Source organism: Phyllobates terribilis, unplaced genomic scaffold, assembly GCF_046119375.1.
Source record: "Phyllobates terribilis strain yellow unplaced genomic scaffold, ASM4611937v1 Scaffold_3__8_contigs__length_932513732, whole genome shotgun sequence".
In the NCBI taxonomy this organism is placed as follows: Eukaryota; Metazoa; Chordata; class Amphibia; order Anura; family Dendrobatidae; genus Phyllobates; species Phyllobates terribilis.
Window position 1 is genome coordinate 568466583 of NW_027362763.1, and position 26673 is coordinate 568493255.

General features: G+C 41.6%; 1 protein-coding gene across 1 annotated transcript in view; it reads left to right on the forward strand.

The window, feature by feature from the left end:
• The window catches only part of LOC141257186 (scavenger receptor cysteine-rich domain-containing protein DMBT1-like), a 458733-nt gene that overhangs the window by 114097 nt on the left and 317963 nt on the right, over positions 1-26673 (forward strand). Inside the window, exon 7 of the mRNA XM_073671423.1 lies at positions 15677-15733. Coding sequence (XP_073527524.1) covers positions 15677-15733 — 57 coding nt within the window. The remainder of the gene's footprint in view (positions 1-15676; positions 15734-26673) is intronic.

A 26673-nucleotide genomic window follows, 5' to 3' on the forward strand; every position in this document is an offset into this window, starting at 1 on the left:
CAGTGGTGCACGTAGTGAATCTCACAGTTCCAACTTGCCAACCGTGGTCTGTATGGAATTGTTCAATAAAGGGCCCAAAATTAAGATAACATAGATGGGAGAGGTCTCTATGCATAGGAATTCCTAAGTATTTGATACCCTGTGAGGGCCAGGCAAAGGGAAAGTTGGACTGGATGGAATCCTATATGGATTTAGGGAGGGAGACATCGAGGGCCTCAGACTTCGCTGCATTGATTTTAAAATTTTACCATGTAACAAAGTGATCTATTTCAGCCATAACAGCAGGGATGGATATATGTGATTGAGTGATATATACTAGGACATCATCAGCAAATAGAGAGCACTTGTACTCGGTGCCTCCCACCTCAATCCACCTAATATTGGGGTTATGGCGAATTGATGAGAGCAGGTGCTCCATCACTAGGATGTATAAGAGAGGGGACAGAGGACATCCCTGCCTTGTCCCATTGGTGATTGTGAAAGGTGATGAAAATGTTCTGACGCACCCCCTGGGCCTTGGGACACCCGGAGCCGGACCCTTTTTGGTGGATGCTGGTGGTTGTAGTCTTCGTGGCGGCGATCCGGTTCCGTGGCTCAGGGCGGTCAAACCAGTGGCGGAACTATTTATGTGGTTTTGATGTTTAAATGTCCGACTACGCCACCCGTGGATTGCGGTCAGAGTGAACCGCCGCTACAGGGCAGACCGCTAAGGCTGGTGTTGTGGGTGCAGCAGAGCGTAGCATAACTCCCCACGGGAGGAGTATAGCCTCAGGGCAGTGTATGCGGAGGATGGGGGTGATGGTGCAGGGCAGCAGCAGTAACGACACGGAGTCAGTGATGCAGTTCAGGGCCTTTACTCACAGTTCTTATTATCCAGACCACGTCTGCAGGTAACGGCTGCCCACGTCGTACTGTGCTCACCAGGTGAGGGGCTCAGACAACTCCCAGATAACTTTGGAGCGCTTCACAGGACCCCCTTTGTGTGTCCTTTGTCTGGCCTTTCTTACCAACACTTCTGTCCGGCTGCCTCGGGCCTCCTCTTGGTAAACTTGGCGCCAGTTTCCCTGACCCTATGTGGTGCCTTCCTAGCGGGTGGAGTAAGGGGCTGCGCCACATAAAATGTCAGAGCCTCCGGTTTCTAGCTGAGGGTCGTTTCCTGCCTCCACTAGTTTGGGGACCGGTCTCCCCCTTTGGCCTGACCCCTCCACGCAGGTGGATTCGGGCGTGCGGTGGCGACTCGCCCGTCCGCACCCCTGGGATCCCTTCATTCCTCGTTCCTGGAGCCTTCTCCGCTCCTCTTCCTTCCTTCTCCCTCTTGCAGGCCTGGGCCTCTGTTACTAGGCCCGCCTCCGGAGCAGAGCTCATGCAGAGCCCCTGCTCCCTGCCACTTCTGCTCAGACTTCTCTGCACTGAACTAAGATGGTGCCCACCTTTTATACTCCCTTCTCAATGCACCCAGGAACTGCTTCCTCCCTGCTCCTGCACTGCAGGGTTCCCCTTCCTCAGTGTTCCCTCCCCCCACTCCAGCCAGGGACAGGGACTGTCGTGCCCATCTCAGGGGCATATTGGTCGCCCTGCCCCATGGCAATGTGGTGTAATGCATGCAGGTGTCGGGTCCTGATCCACACTCCATCCTTATCTGAGAGTGAGATATCACACCTCTGGGTGAGGTGCAATACGTCTGTAGCAACTGAGCCCTCGGTGCTACAGTTCCATTTATCTTCAGCCTAGGTGACGTATTGTGATACAGGGCCATGATTTTGGCTATAAAAGGGTCCCCTAGACCCCTACCCCAAGCTTTTTAAGAGAATCATATATGGCGTGCCAGGAGACTCTATGGAATGCTTTCTCAGCATCCAACGAGAGTATCTACTTACAAATTTTTAACTGCATCTAGCTCAGGAAATACTTTGTACCTAGTAGCAGTGTCTGCTAGTCAGCGGATTATCCCGGCTGTTAAGCAAGCTACACCACCTGTAGTTTGGACACTTAATTTTTTCAAAGGAAATGCTTCGGGACCACGGGATACTTAGTGAAGAGCATCAGGAGGCACCCCAAGGCATAGGGGCTGGGACTGGACCTAGGATGCCTTGCGGTGGACAGCCGAGCTCGATCCTTATAAAAGCTTTTTAACTGCAGCAGCTTTAGTGGACGCTACTGGAGCTGGAATTACGCGGCTGCTGGCATGAGACTTGCCCTCCAATAGATCCTTGTAAATGGATTTAAAGTGTATTCATTCAAATTAGAGGGACAATTTAAATTAAAAAGCTTAGAGCTGCCTCCACCACAGGGGGGCTCTCTCGACCCACCAGCGGACAGGCACCAGTATTGGGAGAGGGGGGCTGGCCGTCAGGGTTCACCGCGGCTCTGGCACAAACCCGGCGACACGGAGGTGGCACGGGCAGGAGCGGACTGGCCGTCTCGGCTTCTCACTTTTTGGATTTTAGAAGGGCATTACATGCCTATATCTGTGTCTCCCCCTCCTTTTACTCCTCCACCTCTTTTCTTTTCGCATGACTATATGTACTTGTCACTTTTCCATGTGTTAGTTGTGTCTTCTGAGCAGTTTGTCAGCTTTTGGACACCTTTGAAGGTGTTTTCTATGTGTTTCTATGTGTTTTTGTTTGCCTGCCATTGGTTTTAACGGTGTTCGAAGGTGTTCGACGAACAGTTCGACGAACAGTTCGGCGAACACACGGGTGTTCGACGAACCGAACCGAACTCGAACACTACGGGGGTGGCTCAACACTACTCGTAAACCCATGTTGATATTGGGTCATGAGGTTATTCTTCTTCAGATACAGTCCTGTGATACAGACCCTGTTATTATGGAATCTTTAAAGATTAAAAATAATGGTCTATCTATGACTTTACTTAATTCCTGCAGTACTCGCGGGTGTATCCCATCCGGGCCCAAGGATTTGTCAACTTTAGTAATTTTTCGACGCCGACATTTAATGGAGAATTTTTGTTATCACTGATCATGTTTTCTGTCATGCGATTTTCTGTGTAAATGTATTATATGTGTAAATACTGTTGAAAAAAATCATTCAGCATATTGGTTTTTTCCTCATCCTCATCCATCATTTCACCCAGACTATTTTTAAGGGGGCCAACACTATATTTTTTAGTTTCTTACTACTTATGTAGTTAAAGAATATTTTGGGATTATTTTCACTTTCTCTGGCAATAAGTCTCTCTGTCTCAATCTTTGCTGCCTTGATTTGGTTTTAACAGAATTTATTTAATTTTCTGTATTTATTTAATGCCTCATCACTACCTACTTGCTTTAGTTCTCTAAATGCTTTCTTTTTGTCACTTATTGCGCCCCTTACAGCTCTATTTAGCCATAGTGGTTGCCTCCTATTTCTAGCATGTTTATTCCCATAGGGTATATATTGTGCACAGGTTCTATTCAGGATGCTAATAAATGTCTTCCATTTGCTTTGTGTAGTTTTATGTCTCAGGATATCGTCCCAGTTTATTGCACTAAGATCATCTCTCAACCGTTGGAAATTTGCCTTCCTGAAGTTTAGTGTCCTTGTAACCCCTCTACTACACATCTTATTAACCACTTCCCGACCGCCCACTGTATATAAACGTCGGCGCTGCCTGGGCTCTGTGCAGCGCCGACGTTTATAAACGGTCAGTGTTCCCCGAGCGCTCAGGACCCCCAGGGTCCTGCAGGTGCCGCGGTTGTGGTTCAGATCAGTAGCAGTGACAGGGGACATCATCAGGACCTGATTGGATCAGGTCCCAATGATGTTAACCCTTTGCTATCTTCTATATGCCGCGATCTATAGCGATCGCGGCATTTAGAAGATAGTGAGAGGAGAGGGGGTCGTCCACTTACCTCTCCGATGCCCCCCTGATGTCTTAGAGGACCTTGCGCTGTCATGGCATCTGGAGGTCACATGACCGCCTCCGGGTCTGCCATGTACGGTGTCCTGCTAGGCTCAGCCTGCAGGTGAGTCTAGCAGGAGATAATGACAGTTTTACACTGTCAGCAGAGCTCTCATGCAATGCAATACATGTCTATTGCATTGCATGAGAACAGTGATTAGAAAAATAAAAATTGATGTCCCATAAAGGGACTAAGTAAAAATGTAAAAAAAAGTCTAAAAAATGTTTTCAAACTGTTAAAAAAAGTCACAAAATAAATAAAAATAAATAAATAAAATATTAAACCAATAAATCCGTATATTTATGCTAAATGCTTTATGCTTTATGCTAAATACACATATTTGGTATCGCCGCATCCGGAACAACCCGATCTATAAAACTGTCACATTAATTAACCCCTTTTGTGCACACCGTAAAAAATAAAAATAAAAAAATGGAGCAAATAAATATGCTTTTTCATCCTATTGACAAACAAAAAGTAAAATAAAATGCGATCTAAAAGGCAAATGGAAATAAAAATGGTACTGCTGAAAACGGCATCTTGTCTCGCAAAAAAAAGCCACCATACAGCTCCATCAGCGAAAAAAAAAAAAAGTTATAGCACTCAGAATAAAGCGATGCAAAAAAATTATTTTTTCCATAAAATAGTTTTATTGTGTAAAAGCGCCAAAGCATAAAAAAACTATATAAGTGTGGTATCGCTGTAAATCTACTGACCCGAAGAATAACGCTGCCTTATCACTTTTACCACACGCAGAATGGCATTAAAAAAACCTCAAAAAACAATTCCTGAATTGTTGGTTTCTGTTCATTTTACCTTCCATAAAACGGAATAGAAAGCGATCAAAAAATGTCACGTACCCAAAAATGCTACCAATAAAAACTCGTCCCACAAAAAGCAAGCCCTCACATGACTCTGTCGGCCGAAATATGGAAAAATTATAGCTCTCAAGATATGACGATGCAAAAACTAGATTTTGCCAAAAAAGTGCCTTTTAGTGTGTGACAGCTGTCAATCATAAAATCCCTATATGAATCTGGTATCGCTGTAATCGCACTGACCCGAAGAATAAATTTGTCTAATCACTTATACTGCACGCGTAAAAAAAAGCGTAAAAAATAAATAAAACCAATTCTTCACCTGCTACTGATTTGTTTATGTCTCCCAAAGATCGCAGTAAGGCTCTGCTCACATTTATCTGGCTTTCTGCACTGAGCTTCAACTCAAGCCACAAAAAAAGCTAATCCCCACTCAGGTCCGTTAACTGTTAAAAATATAAGGGACTTCCAAGTTACTGGTAGCAGAAAGGCTCTGGAAAATCGAAGTGGCCCTTGCCCCCCAAAAGAAATTCAGAAAATTTTGTGCTCCCAAATCCAAATGCCTCCCTCCCTTCTGAGCCCCACAATGTGCCAAAACTACATTTAGGGTTCACGTTTGGCATTCCTGTAGCGATGAGAGCTTGCCTAATTTATAGGTGCATGTCTCCAGAAGCACGAGCTGAACACAAAGTACTGGTCACTATAGCGTACTGGTCACTTCAACCGCAGTTTGACAATTTCACTCAGCAACATCCACTGCTGCTTGTTTCTGGAAAAGACCCATGGAGTCAAAATCGTCACTACACCTGTAGGTAAATTCCCAAAGGGGTATACTTTCCAAAATGGGGTCACTTGAGGGGGGATTCTGCTCTTCTAGCACCTACCGGCTGTGTATATGGAGTCCGCAAACTATTCTACAATAATTTGTTCTCCAAGAGTCAAATAGCGCTCCGTCCCTCCCAGATCTCGCCGTATGGCTAAGCGGTACGGTACAGCCACATATGGGGTATTGCTACGTTTACAAGAAATTGTGTTACACATTTCGGCACCATTTTTACCCATTGCCCTGTGTGAAAATGTAAAATCTGAGGCTAAAACATTTTTTGTGGTAAAAATATAATTATGTTTTCTTCACTGCCCAATGGTAAAAATGTAAAAATAAAAAAATAAAAAAAAGAATTAAAAAATACTCACTACTTTCCTAGATGAATTCCTTGAGGTGTAGTTTACAAAATGGGGTCACTTGTGGGGGTTTCTGCTGTTTCGGCATGTTAGCGACTCTTCAAATGTGATATGGTGTCTGTAACCTATTCCAGACAACATAGTGCTCCTTTCTCTTCTGAACCCTGCCGAACACCAAAGCAGTGGTTTTCCCACACACATGGGGTATCAGCGTACTCAGGAGAAATTGCACCACAAATTTCATGGTGCAATTTCTCCTGTTACCCTTATGATAATGTAAAATTAGGGGATGAAAAACATTTTTGTGGGAAAAATGTGAAAATGTTATTTTTATGGCTCAATATTATAAACTTCTGTGAAGCACCTGGGGATTTAAGGTGCTCACCACACATCTAGATAAGTTCCCTAAGGGGTCTAGTTTCCAAAATGGTTTCACTTGTGGGGGGTTTCCACTGTTTAGGCACATCAGGGGCTCCCCAAATGCGACATGGCGTCCGTTAATTATTCAAACAAATTTTACATTCAAAAAGTCAAATGGCGCTCCTTCCCTTCCGAACTCTGCAGTGCACCCACACAGTGGTTTTCCCTCACATATGGGGTATCGGCGTGCTCAGGAAAAATTGCACTACAAATTGTGTAGTCCATTTTTTCCTGTTACCCTTGTGAAAATAAAAAAAATTGGGTCTAAAGTAACATTTTTGTGAAAAAAAGTTAAATGTTCATTGTTTTCTTCCACATTCCAAAAATTCCCGTGAAGCACCTGAAGGGTTAGTAAACTTCTTGAATGTGGTTTTGAGCACCTTGATGGGTGCAGTTTTTAGAATGGTGTCACTTTTGGGTATTTTCTGTCATAAGGGCCCCTCAAAGTCACTTCAAATAAGATGTGGTCCCTAAAAAAATGGCTTTGTAAATTTTGTTGAAAAAATTAGAAATCGCTGGTCAACTTTTAACTCTTAGAATTTCCTAACAAAAAAAAATTTAGGTTCCAAAATTGTGCTGATGTAAAGTAGACATGTGGGAAATGTTATTTATTAACTATTTTTTTAAATAATAAAAATATGGGAGGAAGAGAAACCAATCACAAACTAAAATGTTTTTATACAAATGCACAAAGCATGGGCAACAAACAAGGAGAATTGGAACTACTAATGCAGGAAAAGGAATATGATGTCATTGGAATCACTGAAACTTGGTGGGACGATACACATGATTGGAATAAAAGGCTAAAAGGATACAACTTATTTGCAAGAAACAGACTTGATAAACGAGGAGGAGGTGTTGCATTGTATGTTAGAAAAGCGTATATCTGCACAGAGATTGAAGCTTCAGAGACTGGGAGTTCTGTGGAAACTGTTTGGGTAAGAATACAAGGAGAGAACAACGGAAAGGACACCATTGTAGACATTTACTACAGGCCACCTGGGCAAGCTGAAGATATGGATGAACTCTTTATGTATCAAATGACCAAGTTCTCCAAAAAATATGACGTAGTGGTCATGGGAGATTTCAACTATCCAGACATTTGTTGGGAATCTCTCTCAAGTAAAACTAACAGGTCAAGCAAATTCTTATCCTCTCTTGCTGACAACTTTATCTTCCAAAAGGTAGGGGAGAAAACAAGGGGATCTGCTACTTTGGATCTAATCCTTATAAACAGGGAGGAAATGGTTGAGGAGGTAAAGGTGGCTGGGACCCTAGGAGGCAGCGATCATGCTATTATAGAATTTTGGATAACTAGAGGAGGAAGACATGTGAAGACTCAGACTTCAAGGTTAGATTTTAGAAAGGCAGATTTTAAGAGACTCAGAAAGAGAATAGGAGGGATCCAATGGCTGGATGTCCTTAAGGACAAAAATGTCCAGGAAGGATGGGAAATTTTTAAAAATGAGATTCTCAAAGCACAATCGTTAACAATCCCGAAAAGTAGGAAGAATGGGAAGCATTTAAGGAAACCAGGATGGATGAACACAGAACTTAAACACATGCTAAAAAGAAAGAAAGAAATGTTTATTAAATGGAAAGAGGGAGGCATATCTAAAGAAGATTATAATGCAGTCTGCAGATCCTTCAGGGCACGTATCAGGTTAGCTAAAGCTGACAATGAATTAAGGCTTGCAAGAGATGTCAAAAGCAATAAAAAAGGATTTTGGGGGTATGTCAAAAGTAAAAGAAAAGTCAAAGATGCTATAGGATTTTTACAGGATGAAAATGGAGAAATGGTAAGAGAGGATGTTGAGAAGGCCGAACTTTTTAATTCCTATTTTGCATCTGTTTTCTCTCAGAAAGAAAATGTAACATCAACTGATCTTCACTGTCCTTTTAAAGGAATAGAGGAATCCAAGTTATCTGTAAACAGAAAGATTGTGAGGGAATATTTAGCTAACATAAATGAGTTCAAGTCTCCAGGTCCAGATGAATTACACCCCAGAGTACTGAAGGAGATCGTAGAAGAAATTTTAGAACCACTCTCCATAATCTTTGAAAATTCTTGGAGAACAGGAGAAGTCCCAGAAGACTGGAGAAGAGCAAATGTTGTTCCTATCTTCAAAAAGGGGAAGAAGGTGGACCCAGGGAACTATAGGCCGGTGAGTCTGACTTCTATACCAGGAAAGATCTTTGAACAAATTATTAAACAACATGTATGTAAGTACATGGATAAGAATGAAGTGATTAACCAGAGTCAGCATGGGTTTGTAACTAACAAGTCATGTCAGACTAACTTAATTTCCTTCTATGACAGAATCACTGACTGGGTGGATCAGGGAAATGCTGTAGATATAGTATATCTTGACTTCAGCAAAGCATTTGACAAAGTATCTCACACCATCCTTATTGAAAAAATGACCAAGTATGCAATGGACCAGGCAACTGTTAGGTGGATTCATAACTGGCTTAGTGATCGGACTCAAAGGGTGGTTGTAAATGGCTTCACATCCAGCTGGATGAATGTCTCAAGTGGGGTACCACAGGGCTCCGTCCTGGGACCTGTATTGTTCAACATCTTTATCAATGATTTAGATGAAGGAATTGAGGGTAAACTGATTAAATTTGCTGATGACACAAAGCTAGGAGGGATAGCTAATACTAGAGAAGAGAGAGAGAGGATTCAAAAAGACCTAAATAAACTGGAGCAGTGGGCAGCAACCAACAGAATGGTTTTTAACAGGGAAAAATGCAAAGTACTACATCTGGGCAATAAAAATGAAAAACGCATATACAGAATGGGAGGAATAGAGCTAAGCAACAGTACATGTGAAAAAGACTTAGGTATACTAATAGATCATAGACTGAACATGAGTCAACAGTGTGATGCAGCAGCAAAAAAGGCAAATACAATTCTGGGATGTATTAACAGAAGCATACAGTCTAGATCACGTGAAGTCATTATCGGTCTTTACTCCTCTTTGGTCAGACCTCATCTGGAATACTGTGTACAGTTTTGGGCACCACATTTTAAAAAAGACATAGACAAACTGGAGCAAGTTCAGAGAAGAGCGACCAGAATGGTGACTGGTCTGCAAACCATGTCCTATGAGGAACGGTTGCAGGATTTGGGAATGTTTAGCTTGCAAAAAAGAAGACTGAGAAGAGACTTAATAGCTGTCTACAAATATGTCAAGGGCTGTCACATTGTAGAAGGATCATCTTTATTCTCATTTGCACAAGGAAAGACTAGAAGCAATGCGATGAAACTAAATGGGAGGAGACACAGATTAGATATTAGAAAAAACTTTTTGACAGTTAGGGTGATTAAGGAGTGGAACAGGCTGCCACGAGAGGTGGTGAGTTCCCCTTCAATGGACGACTTCAAACAGAGGCTGGACAGACATCTGTCTGAGATGATCTAGTGAATCCTGCTTTGAGCAGGGGGTTGGACCAGATGACCCAGGAGGTCCCTTCCAACTCTACCATTCTATGATTCTATGATTCTATGATTCTATTTTGTGTGGCATATCTCTCTAATTTAAGGGCATGAAAATTCAAAGTTTGAATATTGCAAAATTTTCAACATTTTTGCCACATTTCTGATTTTTTCACAAATAAACACAAGTGATATCGAAGAAATTTTACCACTATCATGAAGTACAAGATGTCACAAAAAAACAGTCTCAGAATAAGGGAGATCTGTTGAAGAGTTCCAGAGATATTACCTCATAAAGTGACAGTGGTCAGAATTGGAATAATTGGCCTGGTCACGAAGTCAAAAACAGGCTCTGGCGCGAAAGGGTTAAAGGATACATGAAAACTTATTATTTTGTGATCACTCTTACCCAAGTAACCCCCAACTTGTATATTTGATATGCGGTCTGGCCTGTTGGTTAATATTAGTTATAGCAGTGCTTCCTGGTAACATTTTAAATGCCGCTGTCAATCTCCGACAGCGGCATTTAGAAAGGCCGCGCCGGAAGCGCGTCACTAATCTCGCCCATCGGTGCCCGTGTCACATGACTGCGGGTCGCCAATAGGTTGGCATCACAGCCCATTGGTCTGCAGGAGACCTCTGTAATTGTCATTGTCGGAATACTATAAGAACTGCTCAGCGGTCTGCGCTCATTGAAACTCGGCATTTTTGCTACATACAGGCGATCGGATGATTGCAGCTTCTAGTCTCCCATGGAGACTATTGAAGCATGTGAAAAGTAAAAAAAAAGTTTTAAAATATTAAGAAATTAAAAAAATATATAAAAGTTCAAATCACCCGCCTTTCGCCCCATTCAAAATAAAACCATAAAAAATTAAATATACACATATTTGGTATTGCCGCGTTCGCCCAATCTATCAATATAAAAAAAGATTTAATTTGATTGCTAAGTGGCGTAACGAGAAAAAAAATAAAAACTCTAGAATTACGTTTTTTTGGGTGGCGGCAACATTGCAATAACAGGCGATCAAAAGATCGTATCTACCCCAAAATGATATCAATAGAAATGTCAGCTCTGCGTGCAAAAAATAAGCCCTCATCCAGCCCCAGATCATGAAAAATAGAGATGCTACGGGTCTTGGAATATGGCGTTTTTTTTTTTCTTTGCAAACTTTAGATTTTTTTTCACGACTTAAATAAAAAATGACCTATACATGTTTGGTATCTACAAACTCGTTATGACCTGGGGAATCATAATGGCAGGTCAGTTTTAGTATTTAGTGAACATTGTAAGAAAAAAAAAAAAAACAATTGTGGAATTGCACTTCTTTTGCAATTTCACCGTACTTTGATTTTTTTTTTCCGTTTTCCAGTACACAATATGGTAAAACCAATGATGTTGTTCAAAAGTACAACTCATCCCACAAAAACAAACCCTCACATGGCCATATTGACAGAAAAATAAAAAAGTTATGGCTCTAGGAAGACAGGTAGCAAAAAAACAAAATGCAAAAACCCAAGGTGGTAAAGGGGTTAAAGAGATCAAAAAATATTATGCACCCCAAAATGTTATCACAAATACTTCAACTTATCCTGCACAAGACAAGATCCCACTCAGGTCCATAATTTCATCTAACAATGGAAATATAGGGGATTTTTAAGTTGCTGGTAGCACAAAAGCTCTGGAAAGATGCCATAGCTTCCTCTCCCAAATAAAATCCAATAAAATCTGCACATTCAAATTGAAATGCCTCCCTCCATTTTGAGCCCCACTGCATGCCTGAACTGCAATTTGCAATCACACTTGGCATTGCTGTGGTGGGAAGAACCCATTTAATAATTTGTGGGGTGTGCATCTCCAGAAGCACAAACTGGGCACAATGTTCAGGCACTAAAAAGGCATATTTGCAATTTTCTAGAAAAATACATGGAGTGGATGTTGCAGAGTGAAAACACCTGTTTCACCAAAATAGTCACTGCAGTTGTAGATGAATTTAATGAGAGGTGTAAATTCTAAAGAGTGTTTATTGTGGAGGGAGGTTTCTGCTGTTCTGTCACCCACAAATTATTCAAGCAAAATCTGTTGTCTAAAAGCCAAATAGCGCTCTTGCCTTCTAAGTCTTGTCATGTGGCCAAGCATTAGTTTTCGACAATATTTATAGTATCATCACATTGGGGAAATATTGAGCAATTAATTGCGTGCCATTTTCATTTTTTACTCTTTGTGTGAATAAAAAAATTACAGCTAATAAAAAATTATGTTTTTCCCACTAAAATGTTACATTTTCAAGGCCAAACGTGATAAAATTCTGTGAGGCACCTTTAGGTTCAAAATACCATTCTTTGAACAGTAAAGGTTCCAAAATGTAGTCACTTGTAGGGGGTTTCTGCAATTCTGGCACGTCTGGGACTCAGCTAGTGGCACTCACAATCTATTCAAACAAAATCTGCATTCTAAAAGCCAAATAGTTCTCTTTCCCATCTGATCCCTTCAAACAGTAGTGTATAACCATATATAGGGTATTGCAACATTTAGTAAAAATATGCATAACAAATTGTGGCGTTCATTGCTCCTATTACCCTTGGTGTGAATTAAAACTTTGAGACTAAAATAATATTTTAGCGGAAAAACCTTCAATTTTCTTTTCGTAACCTAATATTATAATATTCTGTGATGTAGTTTGTGTATTAAAACTGCTCTCCACACTCCTACATTAATTCTTTGGGGGGGTTAGCTTTGCAAATGGGGTTACTTGTGGGTGCTACTGCTTTTTTGGCATTTCAGAGGCTCTGCAAATGCAACATGATGTCTAAATTTGAGCTCATAAAATCAAGTAGCGCTCTTTGCTTTCTATGCTCTGCCATTTGCCCCCCAAAAAAATACATTATGATCATGTATGAGGTATGACTGTGTTTGGTATAAATTATGTAAACAAATAGGATCTATTTATGCCATTTACTTGTTGAAAGTACAAATTTGGCGCTAAAACAAAGTTTTACTGAAAAAAAAATTGGGGGTTTTCACATCTAAATGTTATAAAGTTCTGTGATGCACCTGTGTGTTCAAAATGCTCAACATACACCTTGTATAATTTATTGAGGAGTTTAGTTTCTAAAATATGGTCAATATTGTGGGGTTTCTGCTATTTTGGCATGTCAGGAGCTCTGCAAATGCAAATATTCATAATCTACTGCAGCCAAATTTGCACTCCAAAAATCACTCCAAATTTGCGTTCTTTTCATTTTATGCCCTGCCAGGTGCCCAAACTTACGTTTTTTACCACATATTGGCCATCACTACATTTGGGATATAATGCGTAAGAAAATTATGGGGTCCGTTTTCTACAATTACCCTTTGTGAAAAATTCAAACTTTGGACTAAATATTTTACTGGAAAAATAAACATATTTTTTCATATTTATATCCAAATGTTATAAAATTCTTTGAAGCACTTATGTGTACAAAATGGTCAACACACACTCAGATGAATTCTTTGTGGAATCTAGTTTCCACAGTGGGATCAATTGTGTTTATTTTTTGCTGTTTTGGTACCTCAGGGACTCTGCAAATGCGACATGGTGTCCCCCATCTATTCCAGCCAAATTGACACCCCTAAAACTATATAGCGCTTCTTTTCTTCTGTTCCCTTCCATGTGCTTAAACAACCATTTTTGACCACATATGGGATATTTTACAGTTTCAGAGAAATTGCATAATAAATATTGGGGTCCATTTTCTTATTGCTTCTTGTTAAAATGAAAAATTTGTGGCAATATTTTAGTGTGAAAAAGCTATTTTTAATTACACATTGTCGTAATTCCTGTATACCACCTGAAAAGTTAACGAATTTCCTGAAAGCAGCTTAAAATAGTATCAATTCTGGTAGTCATTTAAAAACTGAATAGGTCCTTAAAAATAGGATTTGTAAATTTTGTTGAAAAAAAAATGGCGCTAAATTTTAACCATTCTAACATTCTAACAAAATAAAAAGATGCTTGAAAAATGATGCTGACATAATGTGGACATAGGGGAAATTATATTTACTAGCTATTTTGTCTGGTACCACTATCTGATTTAAAGATATAGGCATTCAAATTAGAAAATTGTTACTTTTTTTTTTTTTATATCAAATTTCAGATATTTTAAGAAAATTGCAAAACACATTAACCTGAATTTATCGCTAACATAAAGTACTGTATATACTCGAGTATAAGCCGAGGTACCTAATTTTACCACAAAAAAACTGGGAAAACTTATTGACTCGAGTATAAGCCTAGAGTGGGAAATGCAGCAGCTACTTGTAAATTTCCCCATCCTGGTATGCATTGCCCCCTCATCCCCAATCCTGGTATGCATGGTCCCTTCATCCCCAATACTGGTATGCATTGCCCCCTCATCCCCAATCCTGGTATGCATGGTCCCCTCATCTCCAATCCTGGTATGTATGGCCCCCTCACCCCCCAATCCTGATATGCATGGCACCCCTCATCCCCCAATCCTGGTATGCATGGCACCCCTCATCCCCCAATCCTGGTATGCACGGCCCCCTCATCCCCAATCCTGGTATGCACTGCCCCCTCATCCCCCAATCCTGGTATGTATGGCCCCCCTCATACCCAAATCCTGGTATGCATGGCCTCATCCCCAATCCTGGTATGCATGGCCTCCTCATCCCAAAACCTGGTATGCATGGCCTCCTCACCCCCCAATCCTGGTATGCATGGCACCCCTCATCCCCCAATCCTGGTATGCATAGTCCCATCATCCCCCAATCCTGGTATTCATGGCCTCCTCTCCCCTCAATCCTGGTATGTATGGCGCCCTCACCCCCCAATCCTGGTATGTATGGCCCCATCATTCCCCAATCCTGGTATGTTTGGCCCCCTCATCACTGCACACATAAAAAAACACTTATACTCACCTTCCTTCCTCACCTCTTATCCAGCACTGCTGTGTCCTGCTGTGTCCAGCGCTGACTCAGACACTGATTGTAAGCTGCTGCTGCTAGCACATTCACTCCTCTCCACGCCAGGACTATGGGCGTGGAGAGGAGTGAATATGCATTGTCTTTAGTAGAACTGTCAGCAGGAGCCGCTGCTCAGCACTCCTGCATGCCCGCTACTAAAGAGAAAGGAATATTCCCTCTTCTCCACCCCCATGGGCGTGGAGAAGAGGGAATATTCATTTCTCTCTAGCAGTGGGTACACGTGGTAGCTTCAGCAGGGGCTAATGGGTGTGCCCACTCCTCCGATGCCGCATCCCGCTCCTCTGCCGCCGCCACAACCCCCCCTCCACCGCCGCAACTCCCCCCACCACTATCCACCAATGGAATTGCCATATACTCAGGTATATGCCCGAGTATAAGCCGAGGGGGGCTTTTTCAGCACAAAAAGTGTGCTTAAAAACTCTGTTTATACTCGAGTATATATGGTACATTATATCAGAAAAAAAAACATTCTCAGAATCATTTGGATATGTTGAAGCATGCCAGAGTTATAAAGTGACACATGTCAGATGTGAAAAATGGAGCTCTATCATTAAGATAAAAATTTGACGAATGGTAACAGAGATGTGCGCATGCTGCTACAATTTCCCTGGTATTCCTCACGTTAATTGGCAGTGATTTGACTACATGTATGTGGTTTGCATGCTTGTGGTCACATGCTAAGTATACTGATCTGGCTTCTCTCAATTAACTTTTTTTGAGAGAAGTGGAACAAGTTTAGTCAACATGTGACTCCAAGTATACAAACCGCATACATGTGGTGGCATCACTGCAAACTACCAGGGAATTGCAATTTCCTAATTGCAATTAAAGATTCCGCAACATTTGTCTCACTGTATTTACTGAAATTTAATGTATCAATATCTATAATTTTTGTTGATTGATTAAACATTATTTTTTTTTAGACTCTCATTTAACAGTTGAACCTGCAACAGAAAACACCGTCCACACCACTACCCCAGGTAAGACACAGGTGACAATATTAATTTATAAAAAGTAAGCAGCTGGTGGATCCAGCTCATCTATTCATTACATAAACCATCATTCACAAAAGTGTAAATATGTGGCTGTTTGTGTCTTACTCTAACAAAAACTGCTGATCACAGATGATTACAGAATTCAGATGCATATGATCAGCTAATTTTAGTGTCTGCTTCTTATTAAAATGTAGCTGATTTCACAATCAACCAATTAATACAATTTTTTAAAAAATATTCCACAATTTCACTCTTTCAGCATGCTTACATATGCCCTCACAGTTATTTTTCGCCTGGTCCTTACTCTCCTTTGCTATCCCCAATTCCCAAAACCCAACACCTTGAAGACAAATATTTATCTCTCCTTCCCCTTCCCTCTTATTACCTCACCTGATCTCTATTGCAGACCTGCTCCTAAACATTGGATCCCTACTTTTTAAACAAAAAAAATAATCCATGCATTCTTCTCCCACCTCCTCTCCCTCTCTCTGCTTCTCCTCACTGCTGATAATATATATAATCCTGGTCCTCCACCGCTAATATTTCTCCTTCCCATCACCCCCCAGCTACTAGAAATCCCAGCAACTCTCTAACCTAAAACCAATTTACTGGTCTCTGCTTGTCCTTCCTCCACTCACTCTTTATAAACACTATGGAACACATGTTCCAACTGTAATAAACTGAATGTCATTCACGACCTCTATTTCTTGAAATCTATCCTTCCTGGACCTCACAGAACCATGGCTGATACCATCTGACGCAGTCTCTCCTGCTGCACCATTTTATGGTGGCCTTCACTTCATCAATACTCCTCACTCTGGCAACAAACATGGTGGAGGAGTTGACCTTCTACTGTCCTACAACTGCATCTTGAACCCAATCCTACCCCTGCCATTTCTTATTTTGAAGTGCACTATGCTGTATCCACTCTCCCTGAACCCTCCAACAGGATGCTTCTCCACGTGGCTTCTACACTTTCTCTCTGCTGACATTCCCATTGTCACCATAGGTGATTATAACACCACCAAAAACACCCACCCGTAAGCAGCCTCTAAACTCTTATCACTTGCTTGGTTTCACACATTGGTCCTACCCATAAAACCTAATATATTCTAGATGTCATCTTCACCCATCTCTGTTCCCTCTCTCACCTCATAATCTCACCTCTACCCTTATCTGACCATTGCCTACTTACATTCTCATCCTTGTTCTCTTCAGCTGCCTTCCAAACCAAGCATTTTGCACACCCCTTTAGAAATCTCTCACACCTAGATGTTCACACCCTCTCTAACTCTCTTTTATCATTGTCCACCATATCTTTACTCCAGGACACAGACTGGGCCAACGTTTTTCATAATTCCACATTTGCATAAACTATGGAACCTCTCGTACATGTTAGAAGGCAACTAATCAATAGACAACCAAGGCACACCAATCTCACTAAATAGCTTCAACAAGCATTCAGGGATGCAGAGAGGCGCTGGAAAAAAACAGTAAGACTTTACCACATTCAAACAAGTAATTTCTACATTCAAGTCAGTCCTCACCTCTGCTAAACAGGACTACTTCACATCTCTCATATGTTCTCAATCACATAGGAACAAACATTTATTCAACACTTTTAATTGTCTATGCTGTCCACGATTGCCCTCTCTGACCTCTCTCATTTCTGCAAAAAACTTGGCCTCAGACTTCAAAAACACGACTAACCACATCAAACAAAGCTTTATTGTTCAATCCCTCTGCATAAAAGACCAACATCTTTCCACCGTAACCTCTTTTTCCATCATCACTGAAGAAAAACTTGCTAATTCTCTCTCCAAGTCATACCTCACCACTTCTGTTCTTTAAACTATCATCTCCCACCTCATCCCCAAATTTCCCATCATGCTTATTTCAACCCTAACCCATCTCCTCAATCTATCATTAATCTCTGGTGTCTTCCCTTGTAATCATCATGCATATCCTGAAGAAGACAACCTCTACATCCAGCTATCGCCCCCATATCACTACTCCCATTTGCCTCCAAAGTCCTTGAACAGCATGTCCACATTAAACTTTCCTCCTAACTTTCATCCAACACACTCTTTGACAACCTTTAATTTGGCTTCTCTACCACCACTACCACTCATGGATCTCCTCATACCTCACATTTAGAGTTTCCCATTCCCATACTACCTCCTCATCTCACTCACTCTCTCTGGGTGTCTCTCAAGGATCCGTCCTGGGACCCCTACTTTTTTACATCTATACCTTTGGCCTGGGAAATAGCTTGGCTTCCAGTACCACTTATATGCTGATGACACACAAATCTACCTCTACCTCTTCTGCTATCCAGAATTCCAGAGTTTCTATAAGACTTATCCTCCTTCTCATTGTGTTTTCTAAAACTCAGTGTGGACAAAACCAAAGTCATAATCTTTCCCCCATCTCACCCTACCTCTCTACCTGAGCTATCACAATAAATGACATTACACTTTCCCCTGTATCACAAGTCCACTACTTGTGTGTAACCTTTGAGTTTACCCTGTACTTGAAAGTACACATCCAAGCTTTTTCCCCTCCTGTCACCTCCAGCTCAAAAATATTTTCAGAATTTGTGCTTTCCACAACCCTGAATCTATTAAAATGTTAGTACATGCCCTCATCATCTCCCGCTTCAACTTCTGCAAGTATCTTCCTTTGTGGCCTCCCTGTTAACACTCTCGCACCTCTCTAGTCTATCCTTATCCTTAATCTTCTGCCTGATTATTCCACCTCTACCCTTGCTATTATTCCCCATTTCCTCTTTTCCAATGCCTTCACTGGCTTCCAATTCCCCTGCAAATACAGTTTAAACTACTAACAATGATTTACAAGGCTGTCATAACCAGTCTCCTCTATGCATCTCCAAGCTAATCTTCTGATACTTCCCTACACATAATCTCCGTTCTTCACTAGACCTCCTTTTTTTCTCCGCTCTAATAAATTCCTCACCCAATCATGTCCATGATGTTTCCCGAGCATCCCTACATACTATGGAATTCAGTTCCTCAGCACATCCAATTGTCTTCCATATTTGTATTTTTCGATGTAGCCTGAATACTCATCTCCTCAAGAAGGTCTACAACCTGCAACAATCCCGCTGCCACCCCATTATCACTGGAGCTGCGGCACTCCTGTATTCTTCTCCATTATCCTTTAGATTGTACCAGTCTTTTTCCCTCTCTGTACCAGTATGTCTGTTTGTTTGTTTGTTTACTTTATTTTATATATGTAATATGTATGAAATGTACAGCACCCGAAAAATTAGTAGTGCTTAGAAAAAAAAATAATAATAATAAGCTTTTTTAAGGAAATTTAATAGCCTTCTTTATGTTGGATGGGCCAGAGGAAGCGTATTTAAATGCAAAACTGCCATTGCTCATTTTTTACTTCTTGAAATACACCCACCCCAAAAGTATTGGCACCCCTGCAATTCTGTCAGATAATACTCAGTTTCTTCCTGAAAATGATTGCAATCACAAATTCTTTGGTATTATTATCTTCATTTAATTTGTCTTCAATGAAAAAACACAAAAAGAATTGTCCTAAAGACAAATTGGATGCAATTCCACACCAAACCTAAAAAAGGGGGTGGACAAAAGTATTGGCACTGATTGAAATATCATGTGATGCTTCTCTAATTCGTGTAATTAACAGCACCTGTAACTTACCTGTGGCACCTAACAGGTGTTGGCAATAACTAAATCACACTTGCAGCCAGTTAACATGGATTAAAGTTGACTCAACCTGTGCCCTGTGTCCTTGTGTGTACCACATTGAGCATGGAGAAAAGAAAGAAGACCAAAGAACTGTCTGAGGACTTGAGAAACCAAATTGTGAGGAAGCATGAGCAATCTCAAGGCTACAAGTCAATCTCCAAAGACCTGAATGTTCCTGTGTCTTCCGTGCGCAGTGTCATCAAGAAGTTCAAAGCCCATGGCACTGTGGCTAACCTACCTAGATGTGGACGGAAAAGAAAAATTGACGAGAGATTTCAATGCAAAATTGTGCGGATGGTCGATAAAGAACCTCGACTAACATCCAAACAAGTTCAAGCTGCCCTGCAGTCCGAGGGTACAACAGTGTCAACCTGTACTATCCGTCGGCGTCTGAATGAAAAGGGACTGTATGGTAGGATACCCAGGAAGACCCCACTTCTTACCCCGAGACATAAAAAAGCCAGGCTTGAATTTGCCAAAACTTACCTGAGAAAGCCTAAAATGTTTTGGAAGAATGTTCTCTGGTCAGATGAGACAAAAGTAGAGGTTTTTGGGAAAAAGCATCAACATGGAGTGTACAGGAAAAAAAAAGAGGCATTCAAAGAAAAGAACACGGTCCCTACAGTCAAACATGGCGGAGGTTCCCTGATGTTTTGGGGTTGCTTTGCTGCCTCTGGCACTGGACTGCTTGACCGTGTGCATGGCATTATGAAGTCTGAAGACTACCAACAAATTTTGCAGCATAATGTAGGGCCTAGTGTGAGAAAGCTGGGTCTTCCCTCAGAGGTCATGGGGCTTCCAGCAGGACAATGACCCAAAACACACTTCCAAAAGCACTATAAAATGGTTTGAGAGAAAGCACTGGAGACTTCTAAGGTGGCCAGCAATGAGTCCAGACCTGAATCCCATAGAACACCTGTGGAGAGATCTCAAAATGGCAGTTTGGAGAAGGCACCCTTCAAATATCAGGGACCTGGAGCAGTTTGCCAAAGAAGAATGGTCTACAATTCCAGCAGAGCATTGTAAGAAACTCATTGATGGTTACTGGAAGCGGTTGTTCGCAGTTATTTTGGCTAAAGGTTGTGCAACCAAGTATTAGGCTGAGGGTGCCAATACTTTTGTCTGGCCCATTTTTGGAGTTTTGTGTGAAATGATCAATGATTTGATTTTTGCTTCATTCTCTTTTGTGTTTTTTCCTTGCAAGCAAATTAAATGAAGATAATAATACCAAATAATTTGTGATTGCAATCATTTTCAGGAAGAAACTGAGTATTATCTGACAGAATTGCAGGGGTGCCAATACTTTTGGCCACCACTGTACATTAATCTACTCAGCTCCCCCTGCTCTATAACATGGTACTTGCAGATTGGACTGCAACTTTATGGTGACAGTTTCCTTTTAATAACATTCAAATTAAAACAAGATTTTTAAAACATCTTAATTTATTTAGTACTGAGTATGAAATGAAGAACTAGCACTTACACATCTTGCCATGCTATTAAGTTATTACTGGTTGTTTGAGGAATATCCTGCCATTTTGAAAGTACTTGGTCATGCAAATCATCATTATCATCATCATTATCGCTGTTGGCTGCTCCCTTTGCAATTGTCTTTAGCATGTCTATCAATCCTGTGATTTTCATAATTCCAGACTTTTCTTTCTTGGTGATGCAATTGTAATGCTAAGTAGAGTGTGTATATCTATCTATCTATCTATCTATCTATCTATCTATCTATCTATCTATCTATCTATCTATCTATCTATCTATCTATCTATCTATCGATAAATATAGATATATATATATCTATATATGTATATTTATAGTGCTTTGAAACTATTCCACATTTTTTAAAGGGGTTATCCAGTCCAAATCGATAAGTCTGCTTTCACTGTGTGTGAATGCAAACTTATGAATCCCCCAAGTCTTCGTACTGCACGCTGCGGTGATTTGCCGGTTTCAGACCCAGGACTGGAGGGTATGTATGTGTTATACATACTCCCATCCAGTGGGCGTGGACTCACTCCATACACTTGTATTGAGCAAGGCCGCACCCAGTCTAGTGAGGCGGCCGGCCAGTTGTCGTGGCCGACTAGAGGATGCTGCCTTGTTCCATACAAGTGTATGGAAGCGAGTCCACGCCCACTGGCCAGGAGTATTTATAACACATACAAAGTCTCCTGTCCTGGGTCTGAAACCGACGAATCCCCACAGTACACACTGCGTGCGCTGGGGGGATTCATTATCAATTTGGACCGGATAAATCCTTTAACACCACACTCACAATGCATTTTATTGGGATTTTATGTGATATATCAACACAAAGTAGCAAGTATTTGGGAAGTGTAAAGGAAATGTTAAATGGCTTTCTAAATATTTTAAAATATTGTGATGTGCATTTGTATTCAGTCCACCCTGAGTCAATGATTTGTTGATTCATCTTTAACTACAATTACTGCTACAGTCTTTTGGGGTATGTCTGTACCAACTTTGCACAAATAGAGGCTAAAATTCTTTGCTCATTCTTTTTTGCAAACTAACTCTAGCTCAGTGAGATTGGATGGTGATCGTCTGTGAACAGCAAATTTCAAGTCTTGGCACAGATTCTCAGTGGGATTGAGGTCTGGATTTTGACAGGGCCATTCAAGCACATGAATATGTTTTGATTTAAACCATTCCATTGCAGCTCTGGCAGTATGTTTAGGGTGAACCTATGCCCTAGTGTCAAGTCTTTTTAAGCCTCTAACTGGTTTTCCTCCAGGACTGCCCTGTATTTAGCTCCATCCATCTTCTAATCAACTCTGACTAGCTTCCCTGTCCCTGAGAAAGAAAAGCATCCACACATCATGATGCTGCCAATACCACCATGTTTGATAACTCTCATAACTTGGGTGCACTTGATCAGGACCCCTCCTTCTTGTGTACCTTCCTGGGTCATCTCTCTGCTTTGGCTCTCACCCTCCTGCCCTGCGCCTCACACACAGTGTCCCGAGCTAGTGGCCGCTGGCCTTGTTGGGCAACGTCCTGTCTGTCCCTTTTGTCCTATAAGGCCACTTTTTCAGCTAATGTGTGTGGATTTTGGCTACGGCACATGAAGATACCGCAACCTCCCGTTTGCTAGCTGAATGTTGCAGTCCTCCACTAGTCTGGAGCCGGTCCGCTACTGCGGCCTGATCCCTTCACGGTCAGTGTGAACTCGGGTGAACGGGTGGACTCTGCACTTCCCATCCCCCTAGGATCCTCTCCCTCTCTGGAGCCCTCCTCACTGCTCCGGTCTTCTCTCCTCACTCTCCTACTGGGCCTCTCTGACTGGGCCCCTCTCCTCCATGGTCCTCACTCACTGAACTCCTGCTCCAAGGACTGGAACCAGGAATGGCCCCTTCTAGATGTTTCTACCCTTCTTTTTATACTCTTCTTTCAGTGCTCCCCTAAACTACTTCTTTCACCCACCTCATCTACTTAGTTCCACCTTCCAGACAAGGACAGAGTCTGTGCTCTCCCTTAGGAGCTATCTGGACCCTCCCTCAGGAGTGGTGTAGTGTTGGATGTGAGTGTTTGGGTCCCAGGTAGTGCTCCCTCCTTTCCTGAGAGTGGGGTACCACACCTCTGGATAAGATGCATTACCTCTGCGGCAACTGGACTGACTTGCTTTAAAAAATGACTTCTTGCCACTGTTCTATAAAGGCCAGATTTGTGGAATATATGGCTAATAGTTGTCCTGTGGACAAATGATCCTCCTGTGCTGTTTATCTCTGCAGCTCTTCTAGAGTGATCATGGACCTTTTGCTCGCTTAGTGCTCTCCTTGCCTGGGATGTCAATTTAGGTGGATTGCCATATCTTGGTAGGTTTGCAGTTCTCCTATACTCCTTCTATTTTTGAATAATGGATTCTGCTCCGTGAGATGTTAGACCTTGGGTTATTTTTTTTTTAAATCTAACCCTGCTTTACTTTTCTCCACAACTTTATTCCTGACCTGTCTGGTGTGTTCCTTGATTTTGCTGTTTGATCCCTAATGTCCTCAAACAATCCTTTGAGGCCTTCACAGAAAACCTGTAGTTATACTGAGAATAAATAACATACAGTTGTATTCAGTTTACTAATTATGCAATGTCTGGAAGCAATTGGTCACTCGTGATTTTATTTAGGGGTATCAAACTACAGGGGGCTGAATAGAAATCCACGTCAGATTATTCAGATTTATATTTTTAAAATATTTAGAAAACCATGTGTTTTCTTTACACTTCACAATTACTTGCTATCTACTTTGTGTTGGTATATCACATAGCATCCAAGCAAAAAACAATGTGGAAAAGTTAATAGGATATGAATACTTTAAGGCACTGAATATCTTTACATATATATACGCTGCTCAAAAAAGTAAAGGGAACATTCAAATAACACATCCTAGATCTGAATGAATGAAATATTCTCATTGAATACTTTGTTCTGTACAAAGTTGAATGTGCTGACAAAATAACACAAAAATCATCAATGGAAATCAAATTTATTAACCAATGGAGGCCTGGATTTGGAGTCACCCCCAAAATTAAAGTTGAAAAACACACTACAGGCTGATCGAACTGATGTAATGTCCTTAAAACAAGTCAAAATGAGGCTCAGTATTGTGTGTGGCCTCCATGTACCTGTATGACCTCCCTACAATGCCTGGGCATGCTCCTGAAGAGGTTGCGGATGGTCTCCTGTGGGATCTCCTCCCAGACCTGGACTGAAGCATCCGCCAACTCCTGGACAGTCTGTGGTGCAAAATGACGTTGGTGAATGGAGCGAGACATGATGTCCCAGATGTGCTCAATCGGATTCAGGTCTGGGGAAGGGGCGGGCCAGTCCATAGCTTCAATGCCTTCATCTTGCAGGAATTGCTGACAAACTCCAGCCACATGAGGTCTGGCATTGTCCTGCATTAGGAGGAACCTAGGGCCAACTGCACCAGCATATGGTCTCACAAGGGGTCTGAGGATCTCATCTCGGTACCTAATTGCAGTCAAGCTACCTCTGTCGAGCACATGGAGGGCTGTGCTTCCATCCAAAGAAATGCCACCCCACACCATTATTGACCCACTGCCAAACTGGTCATCCTGAAGGATGTTGCAGGCAGCAGATCGCTCTCCACAGTGTCTCCAGACTCTGTCATGTCTGTCACATGTGCTCAGTGTGAACCTGCTTTCATCTGTGAAGAGCACAGGGTGCCAGTGGCGACTTTGCCAATTCTGGTGTTCTGTGGCAAATGCCAAGCATCCTGCACGGTGTTGGGCTGTGAGCACAACCCCATCTGTGGACGTCGGGCCCTCATACCACCCTCATGGAGTCGGTTTCTATCCATTTGTGCAGACACATGCACATTTGTGGCTTGCTGGAGGTCATTTTGCAGGGCTCTGGCAGTGCTCCTCCTTGCACAAAGGCAGAGGTAGCGGTCCTACTGCTGCATTGTTGCCCTCCTATGGCCCCCACCACGTCTCCTGGTGTACTGGCCTCTCTCCTGGTAGCGCCTCCAGCCTCTGGACACTACACTGACAGACACAGCAAACCTTCTTGCCCTAGCTCGCATTAATGTGCCATCCTGGATGAGCTGCACTACCTGAGCAACTTCTGTGGGTTGTAGAGTCCGTCTCATGCAACCACGAGTGTGAAAGCACAACCAACATTCAAAAGTGACCAAAACATCAGCCAGAAAGCATTGGTATTGAGATGTGGTCTGTGGTCCCCACCTGCAGAACCACTCCTTTATTGAGGTTGTCTTGATAATTGCCAATAATTTCAATCTATTGTCTATTCCATTTGCACAATAGCATGTGAAATTGATTGTCAATCAGTGTTTCTTCCTAAGTGGACAATTTGATTTCACAGAAGTTTGATTCACTTGGAGTTATATTCTGTTGTTTAAGTGTTCCCTTTATTTTTTTGAACAGTGCATATATATTTATATATAGTACTATTTCCCTATATGGGAAGCATGGTGCTTTGCAGCTCTAGGGTCCTGGATTCAAATTCCATCAAGTGCAACATTTGCAGGGAGTTTGTATGTTCTCTCCGTGTTTGCGATACTTTGGATATTCTAGTTTACTCAGTTTCCTCCCACACTCTAAAGATATACTGATAGTGAATTTGGATTGTGAGTTCCCATGGGGACAGTGATCATAATTCGTGTTGAGCGAATTTGTTCGACATTTCAAATTCGGGTTCGTGTTTGGGGTTCCGGCTTGTTCGCGCCGGAACCCCGAACACAAACCCGAATTTGAAAAGCCGACTAAATTTGCTCAACACTAGTCATAATATCTGTAAAGTGCTGTGGAATATGATGTGTACACTATGTAAGTAAAATATATAAAAAATAAATTTGTTTTCAAATAGTAAAAACCCCTTTTGTGGCTTTTTATAATACTAATGTTCTCATGCAAGTCCTTATATGCCCTGTTTGACACGGAAAAAATAAATAAATTGAAACTCACTTTACTTTGCTTGCACGATGTCCACAACCGGTCAGCATCTCCTCCACTTGTTTACCACTCACACACTCTTTTCTTCCTTTTGATACTCTGTCTTCTTGTCCACGCCCACATGAGTAAGTCAAGCATTGACAATCTGTTCTATATTACAATTTTTAGTTATTATTGTGGAACAGTAAAAACACATTCAGCCATATCAAACTTACTCTCTGCTGGAGTTGGGATACTGACATAAGTTCAGAGTGCAGGCAATGGCAGCATGGTACATGGACCTAAACCACAGGAGGCTGGAGCGCAGATTTTTGTTAAGTGCTGATACATGCACAGCACAGCCTTCTCTTCACTAAAACGTGTCATGAATTGATGTCTTTCCATCACAGCTGCCCTCTGTGTGTGAGGCTCAACTATCACATACATTGGGGAAAATAAGTATTTGATACACTGTCAATTTTGCAAGTTTTCCCTCCTACAAAGAACGGAGAGGTTTGTATTTTTTATAGTAGGGACACTTCAACTGTGAGAGACAGAATCTAAAAATAAAAAAATAGAAAATCACATTGTATGATTTTTAAATAATTAAATTGCATTTTATTGCATGAAATAAGTATTTGATCACCTATCAACCAACAAGAATTCTGTCTCTCACAGACCTGTTAGTTTTTCTTTAAAAAGTCTTCCTAATCTACACTCATTGCCTGTATTAATTGCACCTGTTTA